Genomic DNA, 27461 nt, shown 5'->3' with positions numbered 1-27461 from the left:
CCCGTGCATGTGGTATTTTAATTTTTTTTTTTACATACATACATAGTCTACATACAAAAAAAGAAGTTTGTTTTGTTTAACGACAGCACTAGAGCACTGTGACGGAGACAGCCGTCTGCACATTAACTTTTGACCGGGGTCTGAAACAACTGCAGTAGCACTTTAATGATCGAAAGCCAGTGCATGGAGTAATTAACCCAAGAAGGTTCCCCATATTAGTTAGATGGTATCTGTATTGTTGATAGTTTTAGAGAATTAGTGTGGCCATTATTTCACCACTCGTCCATAAAGGACAGGACTGCCAAAGATGGGACCCAGCTGCCAAAAACCGAAACAGGGGATATAAGCTGGGAGTTCTTTCTGTATAGGGACTTGGGTGGAAGCCACGTACTAGGAGGCCGCGGAAACGCTGTCCGCTGGGCGAACTTTATTAGTCCAGTGGACATAGGTAACTATATTTTACTGCTCTGTGGTAACTGAAAGGTATTTTGTTGTGTCATTTAAGTATTATAATTATGTGTAGGCCTATTATTGTTTTGCTTGGTGTGGGAATGACAGCTGGTAATCTAAGTCGCTTACCCAGAAGATATATAGAGGTTTATAATAACTGTAACTGGTAATCCTAGTCCCATGACTTGGTAAACTGTAGGTTATTTGAATAGTATTAGTATGGGAAGGACAGCTGGTAATTCAAGTCAGACCGACTAAAATAAACTGTAGGTGTCTCTTATCCAGAAGTTACGAATAGTTATAATATCTATAACTGGTAATCCTAGTATCATGACCAGGTAACTTGTAGGTCCTCTGAATATTGGATGTAGGAAAGACTGAGGATAATAATTAATTATTCTAAGGTTGGGTGATGTTTTAACTATGGGGGGTAGCTATATCCCTAATTGCCAAGTGATTAAGTTTACGTGTGGTGCTCAGCCTAGAGGTGGTGTGACACCGATTTTAACAGGCCATGTAAGTGCTGTAACCCTTGCCTGGTATTATATACAGGCGCGTGCGCAGGGGGGGGGGGGGGGGGTTGGGGTCGAAACCCCCTCCTGCTCAAGGCGATTTTTTTTTCATATCCCCCCCAGACCCCCCGCCACGGGCTTCGCCAGACACCTCAACCCCCCCCCCCTGAAAAATTTCCTGCGCATGCCCCTGATATAATACATATTTGAAACTAAACTGGTGTAGTTGTCTTTCTAGTGAATTTAACGATCCTGTTCCCTGAATACCCCTAGAGCCAGCCCGATACAGGGAGATCTATATGTATAGGTTGGGATATTTGGAGAAATACTGTTACACCCATTGCGGGTTTCTGATTCTGTTGCCGGGGAACTGAGTGGTGGGAGCAGTTGCCGGTAACGACGTTAGAAGCTCCGTGACAAGCACATTGATTAATTAATCATCGGCTATTGGATGTCAAACATTTGGTGATTCTGACATCTAGTCTTAGAGAGGAAACACGCTACATTTTTTCATTAATAGACTGGGATCTTTTATATGTATCATCCCATAGACAGGATAGCACTTACCACGGCTTTGATGTACCCGTCGTGGTGCACTAGCTGGAGCGAAAAATAGCCATGGGCCCACCGACCGCGCATCAAGCGAGCGTATGTTTACTTACAAGTACATATATATACTTAGCATAAACAACATTTATTTATTAATCATCGGCTATTAGATGTCAAACATTTGGCAATTTTGACATAGTCTTAGAGAGGAAACCCGCTACATTTTACCATTAGTAGCAAGGGATCCTTTATATGCACTATCCCACAGACAGGATAGCACATACCACGGCCTTTGGTATACCAGTCGTGGTTCACTGGCTGAAACGAGAAATAACCCAATGGGCCCACCGACGGGGATCGATTCCAAACAGACCGCGCATCAAGCGAGCGCTTTACCACTGGGGACCGGCCTCGGTGGCGTCGTGGTTAGGCCATCGGTCTACAGGCTGGTAGGTACTGGGTTCGGATCCCAGTCGAGGCATGGGATTTTTAATCCAGATACCGACTCCAAACGTTGAGTGAGTGCTCCGCAAGGCTCAATGGTTAGGTGTAAACCACTAGCACCAACCAGTGATCCATAACTGATTCAACAAAGGCCATTGTTTGTGCTATCCTGCATGTGGGAAGCGCAAATAAAAGATCCCTTGCTGCCTGCCGTAAAAGAGTAGCCTATGTGGCGATAGCGGGTTTCCTCTAAAAAAAACAGTGTCAGAATGACCATATATTTGACGTCCAATAGCCGATGATAAGATAAAAAATCAATGTGCTCTAGTGGCGTCGTCAAACAAAACAAACTTTACTTTTTACCACTGGGTTACGTCCCGTCCCTCTATACGTAGCAGTTACGTTGATTTAAAGGGACAGACCCTAGTTTTTAAACACCAAGGCATATTTTTTTCACTATTAGAGGCGTTTATTATCATTGAAATCGAACTTTACTTATATTTTATTGTTCAGATAATCCATTTCCGTACATCCGATTTTTTTCTGGTCATCCTGGTGTTTCCAATACCACAAAACCAGACCCTCTGTAAACCGGAATTCCCTCAAAACGAAACATTTTGTGCGGCCCCCTTTTAAATACGTGTACAGAAGTGAACGTCTATAAACCGGATACCTCTTAAAACCGGACGTTTTGTTTGGTCCCGTGGGTGTCCTATTTAGAGGAGTTTTACTGTATATAGCAGAAATGTTTTATTTAACGACGCACTCAACACATTTTATTTACTGTTATATTGCGTCAGACATATGGTTAAGGACCACACAGATATTGAGAGGAAATCCGCTGTCGCCACTTCATGGGCTACTCTTTTTCGATTAGCAGCAAGGGATCTTTTATATGCACCATCCCACATACAGGGTAATACATACCACGGCCTTTTATATATCAGTCGTGGTGCACTGGCTGGAACAAGAAATAGTCCAATGAGCCCAACGACGGGGATCGATCGCATACCGACCGCGCATCGAGCGAGCGTTTTACCACTGGGCTACGTCCCGCTCTTAATACCACAAAATGCATTTTATATATTTTTTAAAACGCACGTGCGTCTGAGAGGTAAGAGTTATGGAGTTTTAGTCTAGTTTTAACAGTATTTCACCGTTTCAACTTCACAGACTCTTGTTTCACCTCTCTTGTAACGTTATCCAAATGTGTTACAGTTTTGTAACTTAACCAAACTTAGTGTCCATTTTTACGGGCTGAAACTAGAGTCACAGCACCCACTCAACAGCAGCCTAACACTATGTTCACATATTATACATGTAGTTTACACGGATTTGGATCCGCATGTTTATATCCGACAATCGGACGTTGTGTTACAGTGGAGGATTTAAGCAGGCGCGAGTGTAGGGTCGGGAGTTAAAGAGCTTCAGTCTTGGATAATATCATCAAATTCGAGCAAAAACAACAGAGAAATTCGGGATAAATGAGCTGGCTTTAACACTTTTCACCATCTATTTTAATTATTCTACCCGCAATATTAGTTGTAATCCATATAAAAATGTGTGGCGATTCGTTTTCAACCGTATATATAGCTGTTTTGCAGTAATGCAAACGTTGTAATCCAGATTCGGGCACTTTTGTTTAAATTCGGGCAAAAATCGGCCTCTCTCCCACTCCCCCCCCCCCCCCCCCCCCCCCCCCACTGGTCGACTACCAACGTGCGGTTTAGGGTACTAATACGATTTTAATTGCTAGTATGTATCAAACTCTTGTGAATACCTCCATTGAAAACAGGTAGTTAGCAATTTTTGACGTATATGATCCGGATCCACAGCTTTACAGGGCCGTATCAAGAATAAAATAACGTTAGAAGTGATGGGCCTGGGGGACCCTCCCCCTCCCCGAATTCTAAAGCTGAAATGGCTAGCGATTCGTTTGGCGCTATTCTGCTTATATTGCCCACCCACCCGTACTTAGACCCAGAACAATGTCTGCATTGGTTAAGTAATATACAGGGCCTTAGCTAGGATTTTTTGTTTGGGGGCAACTGAGTAGTTAACAGTCTAAAACTCCTTAAACGGTTAAGAAGAGATTTTTACTTTAAGTTTCTATAATTTTTCCGCATTTTACCCCCGTTGCCCCCCCCCTCCCACCGCTAGCTACGGCCCCGATTGGTTAAGGAATATACATGCGTATTCATAAAATTGATCAAACCATAACATTCTTCCTCTCCATTTATTTTTTCTTCAGGAGGGTAGGGGTGGTGGAGACAAATAAAACTCCTTCCTACGTGTTTCTGTGCACATAGCAATATACTTACATCAGAATAACCATACCAAATATAAATGTGGTAGAGAAATGTGATTAAGGTGGTGCATGGACACCCCCCCCCCCCCCACCCCCACCCCCCACCCCCACTCCGGCTACGCAAGTGCAAAATAGTTGAAAGTGTCTTTAAACAAAATTAATATTCTTTAAAAGATGATGTGGTTATTACTTTCAAATGGCATATAAACTTTTTTCCTTTTCTTTTAACAACGCCATTGGACCACATTAATTTATTCATCATCGGCTATTGGATGTCAAACATTTGGTAATTTTGATATATATATAGTCTTATAGAGGAAACCCGCTACGTTTCCTCATAGGAATCTTTTACATACACCATCTTACAGACAGGATAGCACATATTACAGCCTTTGATATTCCAGTCATGGTGCACTGGCTGGAACGAAAAACAGCCGAATGAGCCCATCGACGGGGATCGATCCTAGACCCACCGCGCATCACTCGAGCGCTTACCACTGAGATACGTCTTACCCCTTTAAATGATATAATGATCGACCATTTGATCGAGTGGGTTTTTTTCAGGTTACATCCACCATAAACGACCAATTTAGGTACCATTAAATGTTTCATGTTAGGCCTACTTAAAAGTTTGTATATAAATTATAAATATTCAGGGCCGTAGCTAGCAGGGGGGCAAGGGGGGATATACGTCAAAAATTATCGTAACTTAAAGAAAAATTCTATTCTTAACCGTTTAAGGAGTTTTAGACTTTAAACTACCCAGTTGCCCCCCCCCCCCAACAAAAAATCCTAGCTACGGCCCTGGTTTTGACAAAGTTTCTGGTTATCCTCACAATGTCAAACAACAAAAGCTTGATTAACACTATCAGCAATGGAAATTTATTTGATGTAATGGAACCTATACCATTACAAATCCCTGAGAGTTATCCCCCTTCGGTGCGTAACTAGCAAACATTTTGTTTACAGGTGCTTGCATGTAGGTCCTGTTTTAAAGATGATTATAAAATGATGTCAACCGATCTCTCACTTTATTGATATACGAGTAAAGAAGCGTGTGTAATATACCATCTACTTTTAAAGAACAAAAGCCGTATTGATTTAAAATACGATCCAAGTTACTAGGACCGTTTTATATATTACCAATGTACATCTATTTCCGTGTTGACAAGTTATTGCAGTCAAATTGCTCTACATATATTTAGTTCATCAAGATAGGCATGAGTTCCTTATTTTCCCCATAATGATTTTAAATAACTATTTATTAGAATTAGTTTAAGGTTAGGGTTAGGGTTAGCGATAGTTATATACAATATATTTTAAAACAATACGTCGTTTGTAGTGTTTAATGCAATACCCCGTTGATAATGGCTAATTCATTACCCCAATAGTGAGGGAAATAAGGAACTCTATCTGCCTTTTTAATAACTGAAGCACAATGTGACAATATAAACATATACAGTATACATGCAAAGTGATATCATTTGGATAGTGATGTCATTTTTATAAAAATTTTACCCACCCCCAATAACCACCGACCAAAAACCCATTTATGTGAACAACAGATTCATGCATCACTTTAGATGACCTTCACCTGATAAAACTAACCAGTGCCTCACAATTGATATATCAAAGGCTGTGATATGTGCTGTCCTGTCTATGGGAAAGTAGACAAAAAAAGTTTGTTTTGTTTTAACGACACCAGTAGAACACATTGATTTATTAATCTTCGGCTATTGGATGTCAAACACATGGTAATTTTGACACAGTGATAGAGAGGAAACCCACTACATTTTTTCTATTAGTAGCAATGGATCTTTTATATGCACCATCCTACAGACAGGATGGCACATACCACGACCTTTGATATACCAGTCGTGGTCCACTGGCTGCAATGAGAACTAGCCTAATGGACCCACTGACGGGGATCGATCCTAGACCTGCTGCGCATCAGGCGTGCGTTTTACCACTGGGCTACGTCCTTCCCAAAGTATACATAAAAGATCCCTTGCTGGTGGAAAAATCTAGACTATAGGAGGCAGGTCATGGTACAGTGATAAACTGCTCCATTGTTTAGGATCAATCCCTGTCAGTGGACTCGTTGGGTAATTTCTATTCCAGCCAGTGCTCCACAACTGGTGTAACAATGGTGGTGGTATGTACTATCCTGTCTGTGGGATGCTGCATATAAAATATACTTTGCTGCTAATCAGAAAGAGTAGCCCATGGCAGGTTTCTTTTTTTATTATCTATGTGGTCCTTAACCATATGTCGGATACCATATATCGGGGGGGGGGGGGGGGAACGTAGCCCAGTGGTAAAGCGCTCGCTTGATGCGCGGTTGGTTTAGGATCAATCCCCGTTGGTGGCCCCATTGGGGTATTTCTCGTTCCAGCCAGTGTACCACGTCTGGTGTAACATAGGCTGTTGTAAGTACTATCCTGTCTGTGGGATGGTGCATATAGAATATCCCTTGCTACTAATCGAAAAGAGTAGCCCCTGAAGTAGTGACAGCGGGTTTCGTCTCTCTATATATCTGTGTGGTCCTTAACCATATGTCTGACGTCATATAACCGTAAATAAAATGTATTGAGTGTGCTGTTAAATAAAACATTTTCCTTCCATATAACCTGAGCTGAGTCTCAGAGTATTTCGAAACCCCCCAGAAGATTGCCTTGAACGATTTACGATATGTTAAATAAATTTATATTTACTTCTGACTTTCTTATTTTCAAAGGTTAGTATGGGTTCACAGCCAAGTAAAGGAAAAGATCATCACAATTCACAGACTTTAGTTCGGGGTTTGTTAGAACAAGACAGAAAACCCCAGTTAAGTCCAGACACTGAAGAAGATATTCAGATTCTTAAATCACGGGGACTGCCAGAACCGAAACAAAACCACCAGCAGAGTCCAAACAGAAAAGAAGATGGTCGTAAATCAAAGGTTTCAAATTTTGTGTCGCAAAAGCTGCAGGACGATTACGCCTCCACCGTTGATTCCCACGATCCTTTGAATTTATGTAAAAGTGTAAAGTTTGAAGAATTGTCTGTTGAAGACTTGGACAAATCTTTCAGTATTACGAAGTCTGATGTTACGGACACTAGCAGCTGTGAGCAGAGAGCAAAATCTGAACCCAAGTTGGATGAGGAAATTACGGAAGAAAAACAATCAACTGCACGCATTCCTCTGAGTTTTGAAGATGTAATGTCACCATCACCGGAACCTTCGAAAATGATGGCCACCGCTAATAACGCTGAAGAAACATTTTCAGATTCGGAGAGAGGATACGCCTCGGATCAAGACAAAAATTGTGATGATCCTGTACCGAAAGAAAAGACGAAGAAGAAAAAAATAACTAAACCACCATACACTGCAGAAGAAGTCCAACAGAAGAAGGAAGAAATCTTAACACAAACCAAAGAATTGATCAATCTCATCCTGTCGACTTCAGTAAAAACTGAAGAAGGAAAAATCAATTCCGAATTTGTTCACATTCTTCGCCGATTCCTTCAGATACTCGTTAAAGTCAGGACGTTGCTGAAAAGGAAAGCTCCTGCAGCAGAAATTAAAAGTCTTAAGATGCAAATTGGGAGTGAAATACACCAAGCGAAAGCTTTGGATCCTGTTTGTGATGTGATGGTGTCTGCGTTAAGTGTGGAGGGCTTCACAGCTTCTCGATATCACGTTCTACACTTCCTGGTTCTTCTCAACTTCACTGACGCCTCACCGATTGTTGCTGAAGATATCTGCAGGCATCCTGGTTTTATGGAGATGATGGCAGATACAATTACTGCGTGGGCTCAGCCGTGCATTGATAAGACATTGACGGTAATATTGCGATTATTATTTATACAGAGAGGATAATAAACAAGTTACCAGTTATTATCAGAGTTATGTCCCGAGTGAAATTCAAATAATTTTCACTTGTCACGAGCTTTTGTGAGTGACAAATGAAAATTATTTTACGAGGGACATAAGTTTGGTAACTGGTATGGCCTACCAAGTTTGTTATTCTATTTATTACCTGCTATTTTTGATATACGTAAATGCACATGGAGCTTATATAGAAACGATGTAAAAACACTGTTCTGAGTATTGCTTTAACTTTGTATTTTAATCACATACTTATATCATTTTAAAAAAACAAAATTCTATTTATTTGTTTAAAAATATATATTGAATTGCATTAAAATAACATTTTATTACAAATTTATTCCAATAAAAACTGAGAGCCATAAACGCAAACTCTTTAAGCTATGTGATATCATTTTGTGTGCTTGTCAAATCGTGATGACGTCATATTTAGTACCGACAATGTCATTGGTTTGTAAGCGTCAAATCATCCAATAGTATTGTACGTTACAGCAGTGCAGAATATTTTTCATTATGAAAAAATATTTTACCCATTATGAGTAACCACTGAGGTAATAAACAAGCTTATGTGTCATACTGATTTTATGATGAGAATATTAGAATCCTTGGTTTGTCTAAGCAAGAGAAAGACATGAATCCTGGCATGAATTCATATAGTAAAAGCAGCACATAACCTGCGTTGATAAGACCTTGACGGTAATATTGAGATTTTTAATTATTCAAGTTTATGATGAGAATGTCAGGAGTTTAATTTTTTAAGATTTAAAATTTTTTTTAAACCAAAATAGCACACTGGATTTGTATGTTTTTTTTATTATTCCAGTCCCCAGCATGCATTTCACAGTCTGCTGTGCTAAACACAGTTTGTATGTCGTCACTGATGAGAACAATGATGTGATGTTTTATGCCTATATATGGGATTCCGTGGTTCTGTTAATCCCAGATTTTGGGTAGAATGTGACATGAGATTGAAATATCTAGATTACACCATTTTACAATACCAGCAGAATCCTAATTTTTTTTTTTTTAAATTTGATGCCTGGACTAGCATACTTATAGGATATTAAACAAGCTTCCATTTTGTATCATGTTTATGTGCTCCGGCCTCAGTGGCTTAGTGGTCAAGCCATCGGACTACAGGCTGGTAGGTACAGGGTTTGCAGCCCGGTACCAGCTCCAACCCAGAGCGAGTTCTTAAGGGCTCAATGGGTAGGTGTATGGCCACTACACCCTCTTCTCTCTCACAACTAACCAACTAACAACTAACCCACTGTCTTGGACAGACAGCCCAGATAGCTGAGGTGTGTGCCCAGGACAGCGTGTTTGAACCTTAATTGGATATAAGCACGAAAATAAGTTGAAATGTTTATGTGCCAAGTGAAATAATTTTCGTTTGTCACGAGCTTTAGCGAGTAACAATGAAAATTATTTCACGATCGACATAAACATGATACAGAATGGTAGCGAGTTTAATATCCTATTTATACTCATAATCGATCTAATTTATATTACTCAACTCGTTTGGTTGACATTCCTGTACGGTTGTACTGCGCTAATCTATGACGTCATAAAGTGTTACGTCCTACTTGACATTCTAGTGGGGCGTGGGGGAGGGATTTAGCTCAGTCGGTTGAGTGCTCGCTTGAAGTGTTTGCGTCACACGATTGAACCACCTCCATGGATCCATTCAGCTGATTGGTTTTTTTCTCGTTCTAACCAGTGCATCACAACTGGACAAAGGCCGTGGTATGTGCTTTTCTGTCTGTGGGACAGTGCATATAAAAGATCCCTTGTTGCATTAGAAAAAATGTAGCAGGTTTCCTCTGTTGACTACGAGTCAGAACTACCAAATGTTTGACACCCAATAGCCGATGATTAATTAATCAATGTGCTCCAGTGGTGTCATTAAACAAAACAAAATGTTTTTTTTTTTATTCTAGTAGGATGTATCACTATGATATGTATCGAGATATTTTTAACCGTATGGGTAATAAATGTACTTACTTTCTTTTTCAGACAACTAAATTGAATCTGTTGGAAACTATGTTGGATTTGGTGTACAACATTGCGTCAGTCGACTCTAACATTCCACAGTTACGCTCCCTGTCCTTCACGCAGGTCAGTTATCAGGCTCACCAAGTCATTTTATTTTAGTTACCCATTGCTGGCTAAAGCTACGTGTACATGTACATACCGGCCTCGGTGGTTTAGTGGTTATGCCATCGGACTTCTGGCTGGTAGGTACTGGGTTCATATCCCACCTGAGGCAATGTACAAATGTAATATACCTATTTCAAATTTACAAATGTAATATAATGGCAGATAATGTACATCAGGTTTACGTTTTGTGCCGTCAGTGATGTTCCTGACCTACGATAATTTATATCTCAACAACGGCAATTTTAAAAAAAAGTAACTTTTGCAGGAAATAAACATGACTGAAACTTTAACTTTCAGGGCTAGCTTTTGCACTTGCCAAATATTCGCCAATTGCAAATTTTGAGAGCAACTGACAAATTTTATTTTAATTTGGAGAAATAATTTTATGTAATAACTGACATTTTTTAGAAAATAACTGTTAATTTCTGCAATTTTCTGCAAATTTAATAAACAATTTGGCGAGTTTTTTTGCTCATCCAGAGCTTGCCCAGACTTTCTGTTTCCATACCTGGATGCTCCCAAAGTGAGTTTACAATCATTATTTTATTTGTTTCCTGTAGGTTCTATTTCCATACCTGGACGCTCCCAAAGCGAGGTTACGTCTGAGCTCTATCTCATCATTAGCCAACATCGTCGATGAGAAAGACTGTGAACTACTCAGAACGAGTTCTAAGATAGTTTCTTTCTTGCTGGCTAAACTTGGCAAAGCACTGAGGAGTCCAATACACAAGGAACTCGGCTGGTCAGCTCACGAGTTGTGTCGTAGTACGTAAACAGTTACCATAGTCAGCTCACGAGTTGTGTCGTAGTACGTAAACAGTTACTGTAGTAATTTTTTTAATTCAGTCGGGGAACATTTTATTTGTTTAAATTGTGATTAGCGATATTTCTAGTTAATTAAACATTGATTAGCAACTACTGTTTAATGTTTCAAAATTGTATATCGATCTCTGAAACTTGCGAAGTGATACTGAATAAAATGTCCTCTTCCGGTGAAACGCCTTTAAATCGGACACCCTCGGAACCAAAGTCCAGTTTTAAGAGGTATCCAGTTTAGAGAGGTTATGTTCTGTATTGATATTTAGAAAGGGACCATGAAAAACATCCAGATTTGAAGGAATTCCAGTTTACAGAGGGTCCGGTTTAGAAGGGTTTTACTGTACTATTAAATGTTTTTTATTGAAAACCTTCAACCACACTATCAGTACAAATTATTTACATAAATAAAAGATATCGTCTGTAGTCACAGAAATGTACCTGAAGCCAAAAAACGTTCACTTTGTTTTGTCCTACAATATATTTATTTTTCATCATAGATAATTTGTGTATCCATACATGTGTATTCGTTGAATATGTATAAACACCACAGTCATACACCAGATTGTTGGATCAAATAAATTAAATAATTACAATGAACTAAAAGGTGAACCAATAAAAAATATTTCTTTGGAATTACAATCCCAAGTGTTATGAATAATATACCGCAAAAATAATCCTTGTGCAATGTATTATTTTCTGGTTAAGATGTAGGCTGCTTTATTTGGAGGCAGAGGGCAAGATGTAGCCCAGTGGTAAAGCATTCACTTGATGCACAGTCAGTCTGGGATCGATTCCCGTCCGTGTGCCCATAGGCTATTTCTTGCTCCAGCCAGTGCACCACAACTGGTATATCAAAGGTCGTAGTGTGTGTTATCCTGTCTGTGGAATGGTGCATATAAAAGATCCCTTGCTGCTAATCAAAAAGAGTAGCCCATGATGTGGCGACAGCTGGTTTCCTCTCTCAATATCTGTGTGGTCTTTAACCATATGTCCGTCACCATATAATTATAAATAAAATGTGTTGAGTGCGTCGTTAAATAAAACATTTCCTTTCCTTTGGAGGTAATTTCCTATATTCTACAAGTAAAATTCATCGTAACGAAATGCTTGTAAATGCCAATAATACATTTTTTTAAATTCATAATTAGTCTCCCCCACCTCCCCCAAACCCCTCTTCTCCCCCATTCCTGGGACAGGTCATGTGTTGTGTTTTAGTATGCATGTGTAATTGACAATTACAAAGGATTATTTATTTATACAAAAATGTAAAGTAATCTGTAGAATTCTTATTACATTTTTGGCATAAATTATTAATTATTTCTACTGTAATCTTTGTTCTTTATTTTAGCGGTAGGACGATTGGCAAGAAATGATGCCAACAAAAGACTGCTTGTAGAAGAGGGTTGTCTCCCTTTGTTGGCTAAACTAGCATTATCGGACGATCCCGACGAGGAGAGAGGTAATATACATTAAAATTTGAGTAAAGTCTGCTTTAGAAGAAGAAATGTTTTATTTAATTATATGATGTTAGAAGTCAGCTTTATGAATACATTATAAGACTTGCATCTGTCTGCAAATGACGCTTGTACTATGTCACCTTCTGATCAGTCCATTAGTCTATTTCTTGTTCTAACCAGTGTACCCCGACTGGTATATCAAAGGCCGTTGCCTGGTGGTAAAGTGCTTGCCCATTGGTGGCTCATTTGGATATTTCTCATTCCAGCCAATGCACCATGACTGGTATATCAAAGGCCGTTGCCCAGTGGTAAAGTGCTTGCCCATTGGTGGCTCATTTGGATATTTCTCATTCCAGCCAATGCACCATGACTGGTATATCAAATGCTGTGGTATGTGCTATCTTGTCTGTGGGATGGTGCATATAAAAGATCCCTTGCGACTAATGGCAAAATGTAGCGGGTTTCATCTCTACGACTATATATGACAAAATTACCAAATGTTTGATATCCAGTATCTGATGATTAATAAATCAATGTGCTCCAGTGGTGTTGTTAAACAAGTAACGTTTAACTTCTGCAAATGGCACTAAGTATTGTAATATGTTGCCTTCTGACCAGTCTATTTGGCTGTTGCTCATTCCAGCCAGTTCTGTAACAAAGGTGGTGGTATGTACTGTCCTGTCTGTGAGATGGTGTGAATACAACAGTTACTGTGAAACATTCCTTCCTTCTTCCTTCCTTCCTTCCTTCCTTCCTTCCTTCCTGCATCGTTAAATAAAACATTTCCTTCTTTTTCCTTCTTGATTTTTCAGAGGTATTTGGAGCGATATGGATGCTGTCGTTCGACAGTGAAAACAAGAAATCCATAATGGCTGAGCCGGACCTGATAAAGACTATAGTCGCTAGGTATGAGCTTTGTGATGTTCCCGAACTGAAGAAATTACTCCAGGGTATTCTGTGGACGCTGAGAGAAGAGCTCGCTCAGTCGGAGGATTTTAAACTCGCTGGTATGGCAGATTCATTCATTTGTAGTTATTTTCTGTACTTATATCCAATTAAGGTTCAAGCACACTGGGCTCACACCTCCGCTGTCTGAACTGTCTGTCTGTCCAGGACAGAAGGTCAGTGGTTAGTGAGAGAGAGACACACACACCTCAGCTGTCTGAACTGTCTGTCCAGGACAAAGGGTTAGTGGTTAGTGAGAGAGAGAGACATACCTCAGCTGTCTGAACTGTCTGTCCAGGACAGAAGGTCAGTGGTTAGTGAGAGAGACACACACACCTCAGATGTCTGAACTGTCTGTCCAGGACAGAGGGTTAGTGAGAGAGAGACACACCTCAGCTGTCTGAACTGCTGTCCAGGACAGAAGGTCAGTGGTTAGAGAGAGAGACACACACACTTCAGCTGTCTGAGCTGTCTGTCCAGGACAGAGGGTTAGTGGTTAGTGAGAGAGAGACACACACCTCAGCTGTCTGAACTGTCTGTCCAGGACAGAGGGTTAGTGGTTAATGAGAGAGAGACACACCTCAGCTGTCTGAATTGTCTGTCCAGGACAGAGGGTTAGTGGTTAATGAGAGAGACACACACACCTCAGCTATCTGGGCTGTCTGTCCAGGACAGAGGGTCAGTGGTTAGTGAGAGAGAGACACACACCTCAGCTGTCTGAACTGTCTGTCCAGGATAGAGGGTTAGTGGATAGTGAGAGAGAAGTTGGTGTACTGGCCTTACTCCTACCCATTGCAGGGCTAGCTCTGTCCAGGACAGAGAGGGTTAGTGGTTAGTGAGAGAGAAGTTGGTGTACTGGCCTTACTCCTACCCATTGCAGGACTAGCTCTGTCCAGGACAGAGAGGGTTAGTGGTTAGTGAGAGAGAAGTAGGTGTAGTGGCCTTACACCTACCCATTGCAGGACTAGCTCTGTCCAGGACAGAGAGGGTTAGTGGTTAGTGAGAGAGAAGTCGGTGTACTGGCCTTACTCCTACCCATTGCAGGACTAGCTCTGTCCAGGACAGAGAGGGTTAGTGGTTAGTGAGAGAGAAGTCGGTGTAGTGGCCTTAGACCTACCCATTGCAGGACTAGCTCTGTCCAGGACAGAGAGGGTTAGTGGTTAGTGAGAGAGAAGTCGGTGTACTGGCCTTACTCCTACCCATTGCAGGACTAGCTCTGTCCAGGACAGAGAGGGTTAGTGATTAGTGAGAGAGAAGTCGGTGTACTGGCCTTACTCCTACCCATTGCAGGACTAGCTCTGTCCAGGACAGAGAGGGTTAGTGGTTAGTGAGAGAGAAGTTGGTGTAGTGGCCTTACACCTACCCATTGCAGGACTAGCTCTGTCCAGGACAGAGAGGGTTAGTGGTTAGTGAGAGAGAAGTCGGTGTACTGGCCTTACTCCTACCCATTGCAGGACTAGCTCTGTCCAGGACAGAGAGGGTTAGTGGTTAGTGAGAGAGAAGTCGGTGTAGTGGCCTTACACCTACCCATTGCAGGACTAGCTCTGTCCAGGACAGAGAGGGTTAGTGGTTAGTGAGAGAGAAGTCGGTGTACTGGCCTTACTCCTACCCATTGCAGGACTAGCTCTGTCCAGGACAGAGAGGGTTAGTGGTTAGTGAGAGAGAAGTCGGTGTAGTGGCCTTACTCCTACCCATTGCAGGACTAGCTCTGTCCAGGACAGAGAGGGTTAGTGGTTAGTGTGAGAGAAGTCGGTGTAGTGGCCTTAGACCTACCCATTGCAGGACTAGCTCTGTCCAGGACAGAGAGGGTTAGTGGTTAGTGAGAGAGAAGTCGGTGTAGTGGCCTTAGACCTACCCATTGCAGGACTAGCTCTGTCCAGGACAGAGAGGGTTAGTGGTTAGTGTGAGAGAAGTCGGTGTAGTGGCCTTAGACCTACCCATTGCAGGACTAGCTCTGTCCAGGACAGAGAGGGTTAGTGGTTAGTGTGAGAGAAGTCGGTGTAGTGGCCTTAGACCTACCCATTGCAGGACTAGCTCTGTCCAGGACAGAGAGGGTTAGTGGTTAGTGTGAGAGAAGTCGGTGTAGTGGCCTTAGACCTACCCATTGCAGGACTAGCTCTGTCCAGGACAGAGAGGGTTAGTGAGAGAGAAGTCGGTGTACTGGCCTTACTCCTACCCATTGCAGGACTAGCTCTGTCCAGGACAGAGAGGGTTAGTGGTTAGTGAGAGAGAAGTCGGTGTACTGGCCTTACTCCTACCCATTGCAGGACTAGCTCTGTCCAGGACAGAGAGGGTTAGTGGTTAGTGAGAGAGAAGTCGGTGTAGTGGCCTTACACCTACCCATTGCAGGACAGAGACGGTTAGTGATTAGTGAGAGAGAAGTCGGTGTACTGGCCTTACTCCTACCCATTGCAGGACTAGCTCTGTCCAGGACAGAGAGGGTTAGTGGTTAGTGAGAGAGAAGTCGGTGTAGTGGCCTTACACCTACCCATTGCAGGACTAGCTCTGTCCAGGACAGAGAGGGTTAGTGGTTAGTGAGAGAGAAGTCGGTGTACTGGCCTTACTCCTACCCATTGCAGGACTAGCTCTGTCCAGGACAGAGAGGGTTAGTGGTTAGTGAGAGAGAAGTCGGTGTAGTGGCCTTAGACCTACCCATTGCAGGACTAGCTCTGTCCAGGACAGAGAGGGTTAGTGGTTAGTGAGAGAGAAGTCGGTGTACTGGCCTTACTCCTACCCATTGCAGGACTAGCTCTGTCCAGGACAGAGAGGGTTAGTGGTTAGTGAGAGAGAAGTCGGTGTACTGGCCTTACTCCTACCCATTGCAGGACTAGCTCTGTCCAGGACAGAGAGGGTTAGTGGTTAGTGAGAGAGAAGTCGGTGTAGTGGCCTTACACCTACCCATTGCAGGACAGAGACGGTTAGTGATTAGTGAGAGAGAAGTCGGTGTACTGGCCTTACTCCTACCCATTGCAGGACTAGCTCTGTCCAGGACAGAGAGGGTTAGTGGTTAGTGAGAGAGAAGTCGGTGTAGTGGCCTTACACCTACCCATTGCAGGACAGAGACGGTTAGTGATTAGTGAGAGAGAAGTCGGTGTACTGGCCTTACTCCTACCCATTGCAGGACTAGCTCTGTCCAGGACAGAGAGGGTTAGTGGTTAGTGAGAGAGAAGTCGGTATACTGGCCTTACTCCTACCCATTGCAGAACTAGCTCTGTCCAGGACAGAGAGGGTTAGTGGTTAGTGAGAGAGAAGTCGGTGTAGTGGCCTTACTCCTACCCATTGCAGAACTAGCTCTGTCCAGGACAGAGAGGGTTAGTGGTTAGTGAGAGAGAAGTCGGTGTACTGGCCTTACTCCTACCCATTGCAGAACTAGCTCTGTCCAGGACAGAGAGGGTTAGTGGTTAGTGAGAGAGAAGTCGGTGTAGTGGCCTTACTCCTACCCATTGCAGAACTAGCTCTGTCCAGGACAGAGAGGGTTAGTGGTTAGTGAGAGAGAAGTCGGTGTACTGGCCTTACTCCTACCCATTGCAGGACTAGCTCTGTCCAGGACAGAGAGGGTTAGTGGTTAGTGAGAGAGAAGTCGGTGTACTGGCCTTACTCCTACCCATTGCAGGACTAGCTCTGGGACAGCAGAACATTTCGCCAAATGATCTAGCAAACTTCAAAAACTGCAGAAATTCAGTTATTTTATAACAAAATATAAAATATTTCATGAAATTATTTCGCCAATTTAAAATAAAATTTGCCAGTTGTTTTTGAAATTCGCAGTTGGCGAATTTGGCGAGTGTCAGAGCGATCCCTGCAGTGAGTTGTTAAACTCGTTCTGGGTGGGAGCCAATACCAGGAGGCGAACCCATCACCTACCAGCCTTATGTCTAATGACTTAACCCCAACACAATGGCAGAGAATAAAACTTAACAGTTATGCAAACCTTGCCATTTAAAGGAAGCTATCACTCCCCTGAACCTGGTTCAAGGAGAGTTAATTTTTGTCTCCCCTTAGCATGTGAAAACCGTCGGTGGACCAAAACCCATCGGTGGCTACATTTGTAAATTAGTTTTTTTAATTTCCCCTTCTATTCAGTATCCCCAAAACAGGCATTGCTAAATAAACATTCCTTTCCTTTACTTTGTCTCAAAACTTCACTTCACTTTCGGGGGGGGGGGGGGGGGAGCGAGGGATGTAGCCTGGTCGGAAAGCGCTTGCCTGATATGCGGTCGATTTGGGATCGATCCCCGTCGGTGGGCCCATTAGGCTATTTCTCGTTCCAGCCAGTGCATCACGACTGGTATATCAAGCCGTGGTATGTACTATCCTGTCTGTGGGATGGTGTATATAAAAGATCCCTTGCTACTAATGAAAAATGTAGCGGGTTTCCTCTCTATGACTGTCAAAAATGACCATATGTTTGACATCTAAAAGCTTTTTTTTCACTTTCAGGTGAAAGAATCAACTGCAGAAAAATGAAGGATAAAGTCAAGAAAAAACCAAAGAAATCGACACGAGAAGTTGGCAGTGTTTCTATGGCAACCGGCCACATAATGATCAGCTACCAGTGGGCCAATCAGAGAACGCTGGTGCAGGTTCGCGACGCTCTCAGGGAGAAAGGCTTTGTCGTGTGGATGGACATAGACAACATGGGCGGGTCCACGCTACAGGCCATGGCAGAAGCCGTGGAAGATGCTATGGCCGTGCTCGTGTGCATGTCGCTCAAATACAAAGACAGTCTGAACTGCCGAGCAGGTAATGTGAACGACCAAAACCATTAATTTCAAGGCTTTTACAATTTTTACAAAATCCACTAGCCGTGAGATCAGTGATTAAAACAAATTACTGGCCATGATTAAAAATTCACTGGCCCTACTTCACTTAATACAATTTTACTAATAGTAATCATCGGATGTGTTACCTAAAGAGATTAAAAACACAGGGGTGGGAATTCTCCTCTCCTGTTTTCCTCATTTAACACTGCGTTTCCTCGCATTTTAATCGTCCTTTCCTAGGATTTCAAGAATTTCCAGGACCCCTCTAGATTTCCTCTTTTTTACTGTTCACCAATTCCCACCCCTGAAAACACCAAGATTGGGGGGCGGGGTTGAGGGCAGCTTATTCATATTTACAAAATAGACTTAAATGCAGCATTTGACTTCTTCTTTTTTTCACTAGCTGTCGGGCATGGCAATAGTAGTTATTTACTAGCCCAACACTGAATATCACTAACCATTGGAGTGGGGCTACCATAATCTAGAAGCCCTGTCGGGCATGGCAATAGTAGTTATTTACTAGCCCAACATTGAATATCACTAACCATTGGAGTGGGGCTACCATAATCTAGAAGCATTGGCGCAATGTGGGTGAGGCCACCGGAGCGGTTGCCCCGGGTGCAAAATTCTGGACTGGTGGAAGGGACTCAAGCCTGTAAAACCTACCCATAATGGTCTTAAAATATGCCAGCAATCTTAAAACCTACCCATGGCAGTGTCGTAATAATATATGCAAAATGTTGGGGACTGGAGAAAAGCCGATATGGGTCCACAGGTGGGGTTTGAACCTACGATCTTAGGCGAGTGTTCTATCCCACGCCCTTTAAGAATGAATGAATGTTTAGCAACACTTCAGTACAAAAGAAAATCGGCTGTTGGGTGTCGGGCAAAAAAAAAGTTCACAACCATTTAATCTTGGCTAATTAACAAATATGACAGAAGAACGTGTTAAACAAGATATTTTTTATATTGTATGACGTCCCAAGAATAGGAATAAATGTTGAGTCAAAAATCTGTTCGATGCTCCCACAGCATTTGTCAAATCCACAATTGTAATTCATAAGCAGGGTCGTCTGATGAAATTACAGGTTCAGTAGCTCGTATGCCCTCCATGTGTACCCATAACTGCAAGGCAACGACTGTCTGATGCATGTAAAGACTGCATTAGGGATACGGCGCCATTCTTCCACTAATGTGGCACCAAGTTCCTGCAAAGTCTGTGGAGGGTTCCTGAGAGTGCGCAGGCATCTTCCCAGCACATCCCAGACATTGATGCCCGCGTTCCTCAGGTGTCAAGATGCCTTGTGGGGTCTGGCGTTGTCATGCTAAAAGATCAGGCCTGGACCATGAGCTGCCATGAAGGGCACAAGTTCCTGGGCCAGCACCTGGTCGTGGTATGCAGCAGCGTTGAGCTTGCCACGGATGACAAGAAGTCAAGAACATCCATTTCCACAAAAAGCACCCCAAACCATTACACTTCCGCCTCCAAATCTGTCAGGTTCACTGACACAACACTGTCAGTGACTTTCACCACGTCTCCAAACCCTCTGCGTGCCATCAGCAAATCGCAGTGTGAATCTTGATTCATCGTTAAACACGACTCTATTGCATTCCCTCTGAGTCCATTGCATGTGGCGTTGTGACCACAGTTGAAGTTGACGTCGATGAAATTGGGTCAAAATGGGTCCAAAATACAAGCACTGTGCGTGGAGGTGAGCGGTTCGCAGCCGATTTCGGATGGTTTGCATGGACACCCGACGTCTGAAAAGTTCATTACTGGTTACTGTAGCTGTCATGAAACGGTTGCAGAGGTGACGTAACACAATATGACGGTCATCTGCCTGTGATGTCACACGTGGTCTACCCAGTCGGGGGCGATCAGATGTGGTGCCCATTTGTTGTAATTGTTTCCGCAGATCATAAATTGCCCGTCAACTGCAACCCAGTGCCCATGCAACGTCAGCTACTGATGTTCCCGCATGCAACATGCTGATGGCATTTGTGAGGCGTGGCATCGAAACAGGTCGTAACAAATATTGTTTTAATGTGTTTTTTCGTTGTGTCAGACTACTGTGAGCAAGTAACGATGAAAACGTGTGCTATTGTAGTCACGTGACCAGTGGCACGTGCAAAACCATTTTTGCCTCAATGGTGCACATGCTATGGATCGGGACAGATGGGCTGTGATAGGCTTCAAATGGAGTGTTGACATTGCCATTACAATATTTATTCCAAAAGAAATACCTGCTTTCAACACTCGACTTTATTCAAATTTTAGATTGTGAAGTTTTTAATTTGACTCAGTATAGATAGATGAAATAGAATGAATGGATGGATGGATGGATGGATGGATGGATGAAAAAAAGAAAGCATAGCAAACACTAATAAAGAAAGTCATTACAAACACTGGATGAAATAGGATGGATGAATGAAGGAATGAAGGAACGAACGAACGAACGAACGAACGAATGAATGAAAAAAATGAAATTGAAAACACTAAGAAAAAAAAAAGTCATTACAAACACTCTGCGGTCAAAACTGCAAAAACAGCTTATGGAGCTGTGGTAAAAAGAAATTTAAAACAAGAAATTAAAGTCGTTTCTTTTTAATAGAGGCAGAATATGCATTCCAGCAACGGAAACGAATAATCCCCCTCATGTTGGAGCAGGGCTATCGACCCGACGGCTGGCTAGGCATGATTCTCGGGGCGAAACTCTTCCACGACTTCAGTGGGAAGTATCCGTTTGAGCCGAAGATGACTGGTTTATTGAAGGAGTTGGCGCAGCTCAAGTCTGGAAAATCATCAACTGTTCCATCTGATGTGGTAGATGCGCCGCCGATAGAAGTCGAACAGGTTTTTCTTTTCTACTTCACCTGACCTCAAAACAAAATGCATATTCCCCTTAGGGATATTAGTCTGGTCCAGGGTGGGATTTAGCTCAGTCGGTTCAGTGCTTTGTTAATCATTGGCTGCAGCAAGGGATCTTTATATGCACTTTTCCACAAACAGGATAATACATACCACAGCCTTTGTCCATATGTGATGCACTAGTTGGAACGAGAAAAAACCACAGAGGCGATTCGATCCTACGATGCAAGCACCTCAAACAAGCACTGAACCGACTGTGCTCCAATTACTCTTCTGATAGTGGTGGCGATGGCTATGGTGTTAACCTTTGTTTTGAAAAGTTTAATGTTAACGAATCACATTTAGATCAGTTTCTCACAAACCATAAATTTTAGGTCAGATATTTAAAAAGAGACAATGAAATTTTTTCTTTTTTTAAGGAATTTCTAGCTTAATGAAGTTCAGGTTTTGGGGGTTTCACTGTGGTATTCATTACAGAATATTTGGAAAACAAAATTGTCAAATTGTTAGGAAGTCCCAATGTTAAATATTTCTCTGTTAGAAATACTGGTGCCTGTGACTTAATTTATTTTCTTTGGTCTTATTTTTGTTCTTAGACTGCTCGCTCCACAACTGGTGTAAATAAGTCAGTGGTATGTATTATCCTGTCTGTGGAATAATGCATATAAAAGATCCTTAGTTGCTAATCGAAAAGAGTGACAGCAACGGGTTTCCTCTCTAATTATCTCTGTAGTCCTTAATGATATGCCCAGTGTGATTTTTATACATTTTTTGTCTTATTTTTGTTATTAGCCAGTGCTCCACAACTGGTGTAAATAAGTCTGTGGTATGTATTATCCTGTCTGTGGAATAATGCACATTATATAAGATCCTTAGTGGCTAATTGAAAATAGAGGCAGCAGCGGGTTTCCTCTCTAATTATTTCTGTAGTCCTTAATGATATGCCCAATATCATATATCCATAGTTAAGATTTCCTGAGTGGGACATTAAATAAAATATTTCTTTATTGTATTATTTTGCAGAAGAAAGACGTTTTTCGTCAGCCTAAGCCGTCAGACCCTCACAAGATTGATGTGGCTTTAATACAAACTTGGACCAGTAAAGAAGTCAAGGCGTGGCTACTAACGCACAGCATCCAGAGGTAACATTTGATTGGCAGCTGTCAAACGTGAGAGACAGCTGTCAAGAGGTGGTATGGGCGGTGTTAAAAGGGTCCATTGGATAATAGTTATATTTATAGTTTTTAAAGTTAAAAATATACAGCATTTTTTTGTCAGTGTATTTTATTGCCACTAAATGTAAATTTAGATGAATTTTGGAATGCTTTAAGTGGTACAGTGAGGCTAGTGATTTCAACAGCCAATCAAATTGTTAAATGTTTTCATCGAGTCATGGGCAAGTGTTAATGAAATGAGAAAATAATCATGTTTCCGCTAACTTAATGGTACATCTTGTATGGAATATAGCTAGTGGCAGCAGGTAGTGGGAATTTATCTATTAGTTCAGTTTGTAGGTGGCACTATACCAAATAATTTCCGCCTGGGTCAAAGTTTGAGGTGCACCGAACCTTTGATAGAGAAGAGAACACCACAAGTCCTGTGATTGGTTATAAATGTTAGTGTGTTGGTTGTAAAAAAAAAGTATTCAAATTTTGTGCGAAACTAGGGGTGTTGTAAAAACATCTGGTTATACCGAAAACGAGCCATGAAAGGTACAATTTTAATACTTTAATACTTTGAGGTAGGGGGTACTTTGGTTGATATATTGCATATAATAGTGTTTTTAAGCACAAACGTTATGAATATGAATATGCTTGTGCAATGTAGACGACAAATGAAATGAATGTAACTACCATATATATCATATATATATTTTTTATATATACACATACATGTATATATGAAATATGTTATAATTTTATTATTGTATATTGTAAGACAATGATTCAAGGCACCCCAACCTTGACATTGCCAGAGATCTGGGGTAATAAAGTTTAAAAAAACAAAAACAACACACAGAAAAACAAACGTTAACATGGTCGCCTATGGGATTTTATGTGGTGTAGTACAACCTGTAGAGTGCAGGCTAGTGATTTTTTATTCTTTCAAGTCTTCAGTTCTTTGGTTTTCTTTCGAAATTCAAAACTTATTATTCTGATTAACTTCCGAAAAAACTTGAGTGACATAATTTGGGGGAAATAAACATACAACTTTATTATTAATTTTATTTTGTATGTCTTATATAACATGCCTTTTTTAGTTGTATTTGCCAATAAATATCTTATAATTTTTGTTACCTTAAATTTTTTCTGGATGTCCAATAATGTGGTCACAGTTAAGAAAACTCCAACTTTTGGTCAAAGTTGAATCAAAGTTCATGTATGATCACATTTCTACTTCTTTTTTTCAGGGGTGTGTGAAAGTTTTAAGCTATGGAATCATGTTTGTTCGGTCATTTATATATTAATCATTCGGTAAAGAACTGAGTCATCCTGTTAAAGTTTATTAACATTTAACCAAGTGCCAATAAACTGGTGTGAAATCTGTGGTGACAGATGATGTCATTTTATCTTGTTCCGCTGTAGATCTTCAAAAATAAATGGTCTTGTACAGCACAGTTATAATAATATTTAAACATTTTATGTTTTTAATTTCAGTGAGCAACTCCATAGGTTGGCAGGGAAGGAAGTGGCCTTTCTGAAGAATGTAAAACAGGAGGTAAAACTTTCTGAATGTTCTTGTGTGACATGTGTTCATCCTACTATGACCATTTCTCGCTCCAGCCAGTGCACCACGACTGGTACATCAAAGGCTGTGGTATGTGTTATCCTGTCTGTGGGATAGAGCATATAAAAGATCCCTTGTTGCTAATTGAAAAAGAGTAGCCCATGAAGTGGCAAAAGCAAGTTTCCTCTCTCAATATCTGTGTGGTCCTTAACTGTATGTCCGACGCCATATAACTGTAAATAAAATGTATTGAGTGCGTCGTTAAATAAAACATTTCCTTCCTTCCTACTATGATTATACATACATATGTAATAGTCACAATGTGTCCTCCATGATATATCAAAAGCTGTCAGTGTCCTCTAGTCCTGTCCTGTTTATATGTTGGTTTAGAGCTAGAGTGTGCTGGGATGTGTATTTCTAAAATTTATTCTTTGTTTTTCAGGCACCTGAGTTTAAAGATATTCCTAGTTTTTTTTCAGGCACCCAGAGTTTAAAGATATTCCTTGTTTTTCAGGCACCCAAGTTTAAAGATATTCTTTGTTTTTCAGGCACCCAAGTTTAAAGATATTCTTTGTTTTTCAGGCACCCAAGTTTAAAAATATTCTTTGTTTTTCAGGCACCCAAGTTTAAAGATATTCCTTGTTTTTTTAGACACCCAGGTTTAAAGATATTCCTTGTTTTTTAGACACCCAAGTTTAAAGATATTCCTTGTTTTTTAGACACCCAAGTTTAAAGATATTCCTTGTTTTTTTAGACACTCAGGTTTAAAGATATTCCTTGTTTTTTTAGACACTCAAGTTTAAAGATATTCCTTGTTTTTCAGGCACCATACTTTAAAGATATTGTTTTTTCAGGCACCTGAGTTTAAAGATATTCTTTGTTTTTCAGGCACCAGAGTTTTTCTACCACACGCTGAGAAACGACCTGGGTTTGAAAACTCTCAGTAGTCTGATGGACTTCACCAACCTTCTGGAAAGTGTCACATCTGAAAGATAACAATGTTAGCACTATTCTCCATTTGCGTTAGGAAGGAACTGATGAATTGACTTGCAACTCTATAATGATGCAAACAGGCTATAAACTGTCCAGTAGCCAGTGTCCTTCAGTTTTCCTATAACCAGGTTCATTGAGCTGGTGAATAAAATATTAATCAGGACATTTTTTAACCGGGATACCCATAAATGTGATTTCCTGGAAGAAAGACTGGGTGTTATATATTTGAGAGACATTCAGACTCTGGTAGCAAATAACATGGTTTAAAAATGATGTGGGGCCAACCAGCCTCTGTGGTATAGTGGTTAAGCAACCAGCCTTCAAGGCTGGTAGGTACTGGGTTCGCAGCCCAGTACTATTTCCCACTCACAGCGAGTCTATAATGGCCAGATGGGGAGATATAAGACCACTATACTGTCTTCTTTCACGAAACACTTGCAACGAAAAATTAACCCCAGTCCTAGGTAGATAGCCTTGATATGTACCCAGGACAACGTGCTTGAACCTTGATTGGATATAAGCATTGAAATGAAATGATGCAGGGATTTTAGGTGATCCCTGGTCAGCTGACTGCAGACTTTACACTGATTTTAAACATTTTGTTTGACCTAGATTTCAAGGGACATACCAGATTGCTTGACCTAGATTTGAAAAGAAATACCAGATTGACCTAGAGTTTTAGGGAAATATCACTGACCTAGATTTGAAGGGAAATACCAGATTGTTTGACCTAGATTTGAAGGGAAATACCAGATTGTTTGACCTAGATTTGAAGGGAAATACCAGACTTTGATAGTATAGTGTGATCATATTCGGCACAGCTATTGGCAGACATGCTTTTGAAAATACAAAAGTTATCTCCAAGTCAGACTGGCATAGGATAGTCTGGTAATGGAGGCATAGAAATGTGTTTTTTGGAAAGCTTTCAACCACCAAACAAGTGAGCATTAACCAGTCAAAATAAATAAAGTTGGTTTTGTTTAACACTACCACTAGAGCACATTTGGATGTGAAAAATGCAATTCTGACACTTACTCTTCAGTGGTAACCCACTCCATTTTCCACGTCCCAACCAGTACCCCATAACTTGTATATTAAAAGCTGTGGTATACACAAATGTACATGCATGGTGTCCCATTTGTAGGAAAGTCATATCAAAGATCCCTTGACTGCTAGCAGAAAAATTAAATCGGTTTCCTCCAAGACTACAATGGCGTAGCCAGCATGAGGTGCCTCGTCTGAAATTCCCCCAGATTTATTTTATTTTTCCCATTACACTATTTATTTTACAGGTCTGGTTTTGCCTCTGCGTTTTTTCCTCTCTGGCTATGCCCCAGGACTATATGCCAGAATGATCAAAAGTTTGAAATCCAACTGCTGATGGTTAATTAATCAATATGCTCTAGTGGTGTCGATAAATAAAACAAACTTTTAACTTTAGTTACTCGAGTTTTATGATCCAAATATGCATACCTTTGTTGTGATTTTTGAAGAAAATGGCAATATTTTTAATAAGCATTTAATTTTCAACACATTTGAATTGTACATGTTTATTGTTCATCATTTTTCATTTTTATAGACCGACTTTCATATATTGGTTGTTGATTTTGTTATAAATTAAAATGATATTTATTTTGTTCAATAACTTTTAATGTGATACTTATGTTTTTTTATAAATAGTATATTAAGATGATTATCTATTTTATTACATACCTATTTTCGACATTTTCAAGCATGTGATAAATTTATATAAATTTATTCTGCATTGCACATATGTGCGATCTGGACCGGAACTTTTATATGAGGAATTCCCTTTTATGTAAATCCATGAAAGGAGTATTAATCATAGATTTAAGAAAGTGTTGTTATGACGTTGTATTAAAAAACATTTTTGTAAAGCATAATAGAAGGTATGTAATACGGTAAATACAGAACTTCACATACGTTGTTTTTGCTTCCTATTTATTGCACTGGTTTATTTTGCTCAAGAACATACCACGAGACTGCATAGTAGCAGTCTCGTGGTATATATTCTTGCACAAAATAAACTTGTGTAATAAACAGGAAGTAACAACAACATATGTGAAGTTCTGTATATTTATTGTATTAATTTTCATGTGATATTTACATATGTTTCAGGAAAAAAAGTTTTTATATGTTATAATATTGTATCCAAGTCTATTGGAATAAAGCACATTTTCTTTACACTCTCTTTATAAATTGTTGACTAGAAGTTTAAGTTGAAACATCATGGGTGGATCCAGGAGATATGGGGAGGTGGGGGGGTACCAAGGGGAAAAATAAGGGGAAAAATGCATGTGGACCATCTGCATATTGTAATATAAACAATTATACAATTTAGGGTCCATTTAAATATTACGTAAATTTCAGGGCTTCTAGAATTTTTACAAAATCCACTAGCCATAGGATCAGTGATTTAAAAAATGTACTAGCCACAGTTAAAAATTCACTAGCCCAACTTCACTAAATACGATTTTACTAGTGGTAATAATCAGATATGTTACCTAAAGAGATTAAAAACACCAAAATTGGTGGGAGATGGGGGGGGGGGGGGGGGCAGCATATTCATA

General features: G+C 40.7%; 1 protein-coding gene across 1 annotated transcript; it reads left to right on the top strand.

The window, feature by feature from the left end:
• Positions 1–117: 117 nt before the first annotated feature.
• Positions 118–26920, top strand: LOC121377777. The gene is made up of 11 exons (XM_041505866.1): positions 118–448; positions 7001–8092; positions 10154–10255; positions 10858–11062; positions 12465–12575; positions 13386–13580; positions 17959–18261; positions 20894–21135; positions 22174–22292; positions 23808–23868; positions 24766–26920. Exons 2-11 carry the CDS (start codon positions 7007–7009, stop codon positions 24871–24873), a joined length of 2532 nt encoding a protein of 843 aa, XP_041361800.1. The 5' UTR covers positions 118–448; positions 7001–7006; the 3' UTR covers positions 24874–26920.
• The last annotated feature ends 541 nt before the right edge of the window (positions 26921–27461 follow it).

The sequence above is a fragment of the Gigantopelta aegis genome, chromosome 7 (assembly GCF_016097555.1).
Source record: "Gigantopelta aegis isolate Gae_Host chromosome 7, Gae_host_genome, whole genome shotgun sequence".
Taxonomy (NCBI): Eukaryota; Metazoa; Mollusca; class Gastropoda; order Neomphalida; family Peltospiridae; genus Gigantopelta; species Gigantopelta aegis.
The sequence above is the reverse complement of the archived record's forward strand: the minus strand, read 5'-3'. Positions and strand labels throughout refer to the sequence as shown.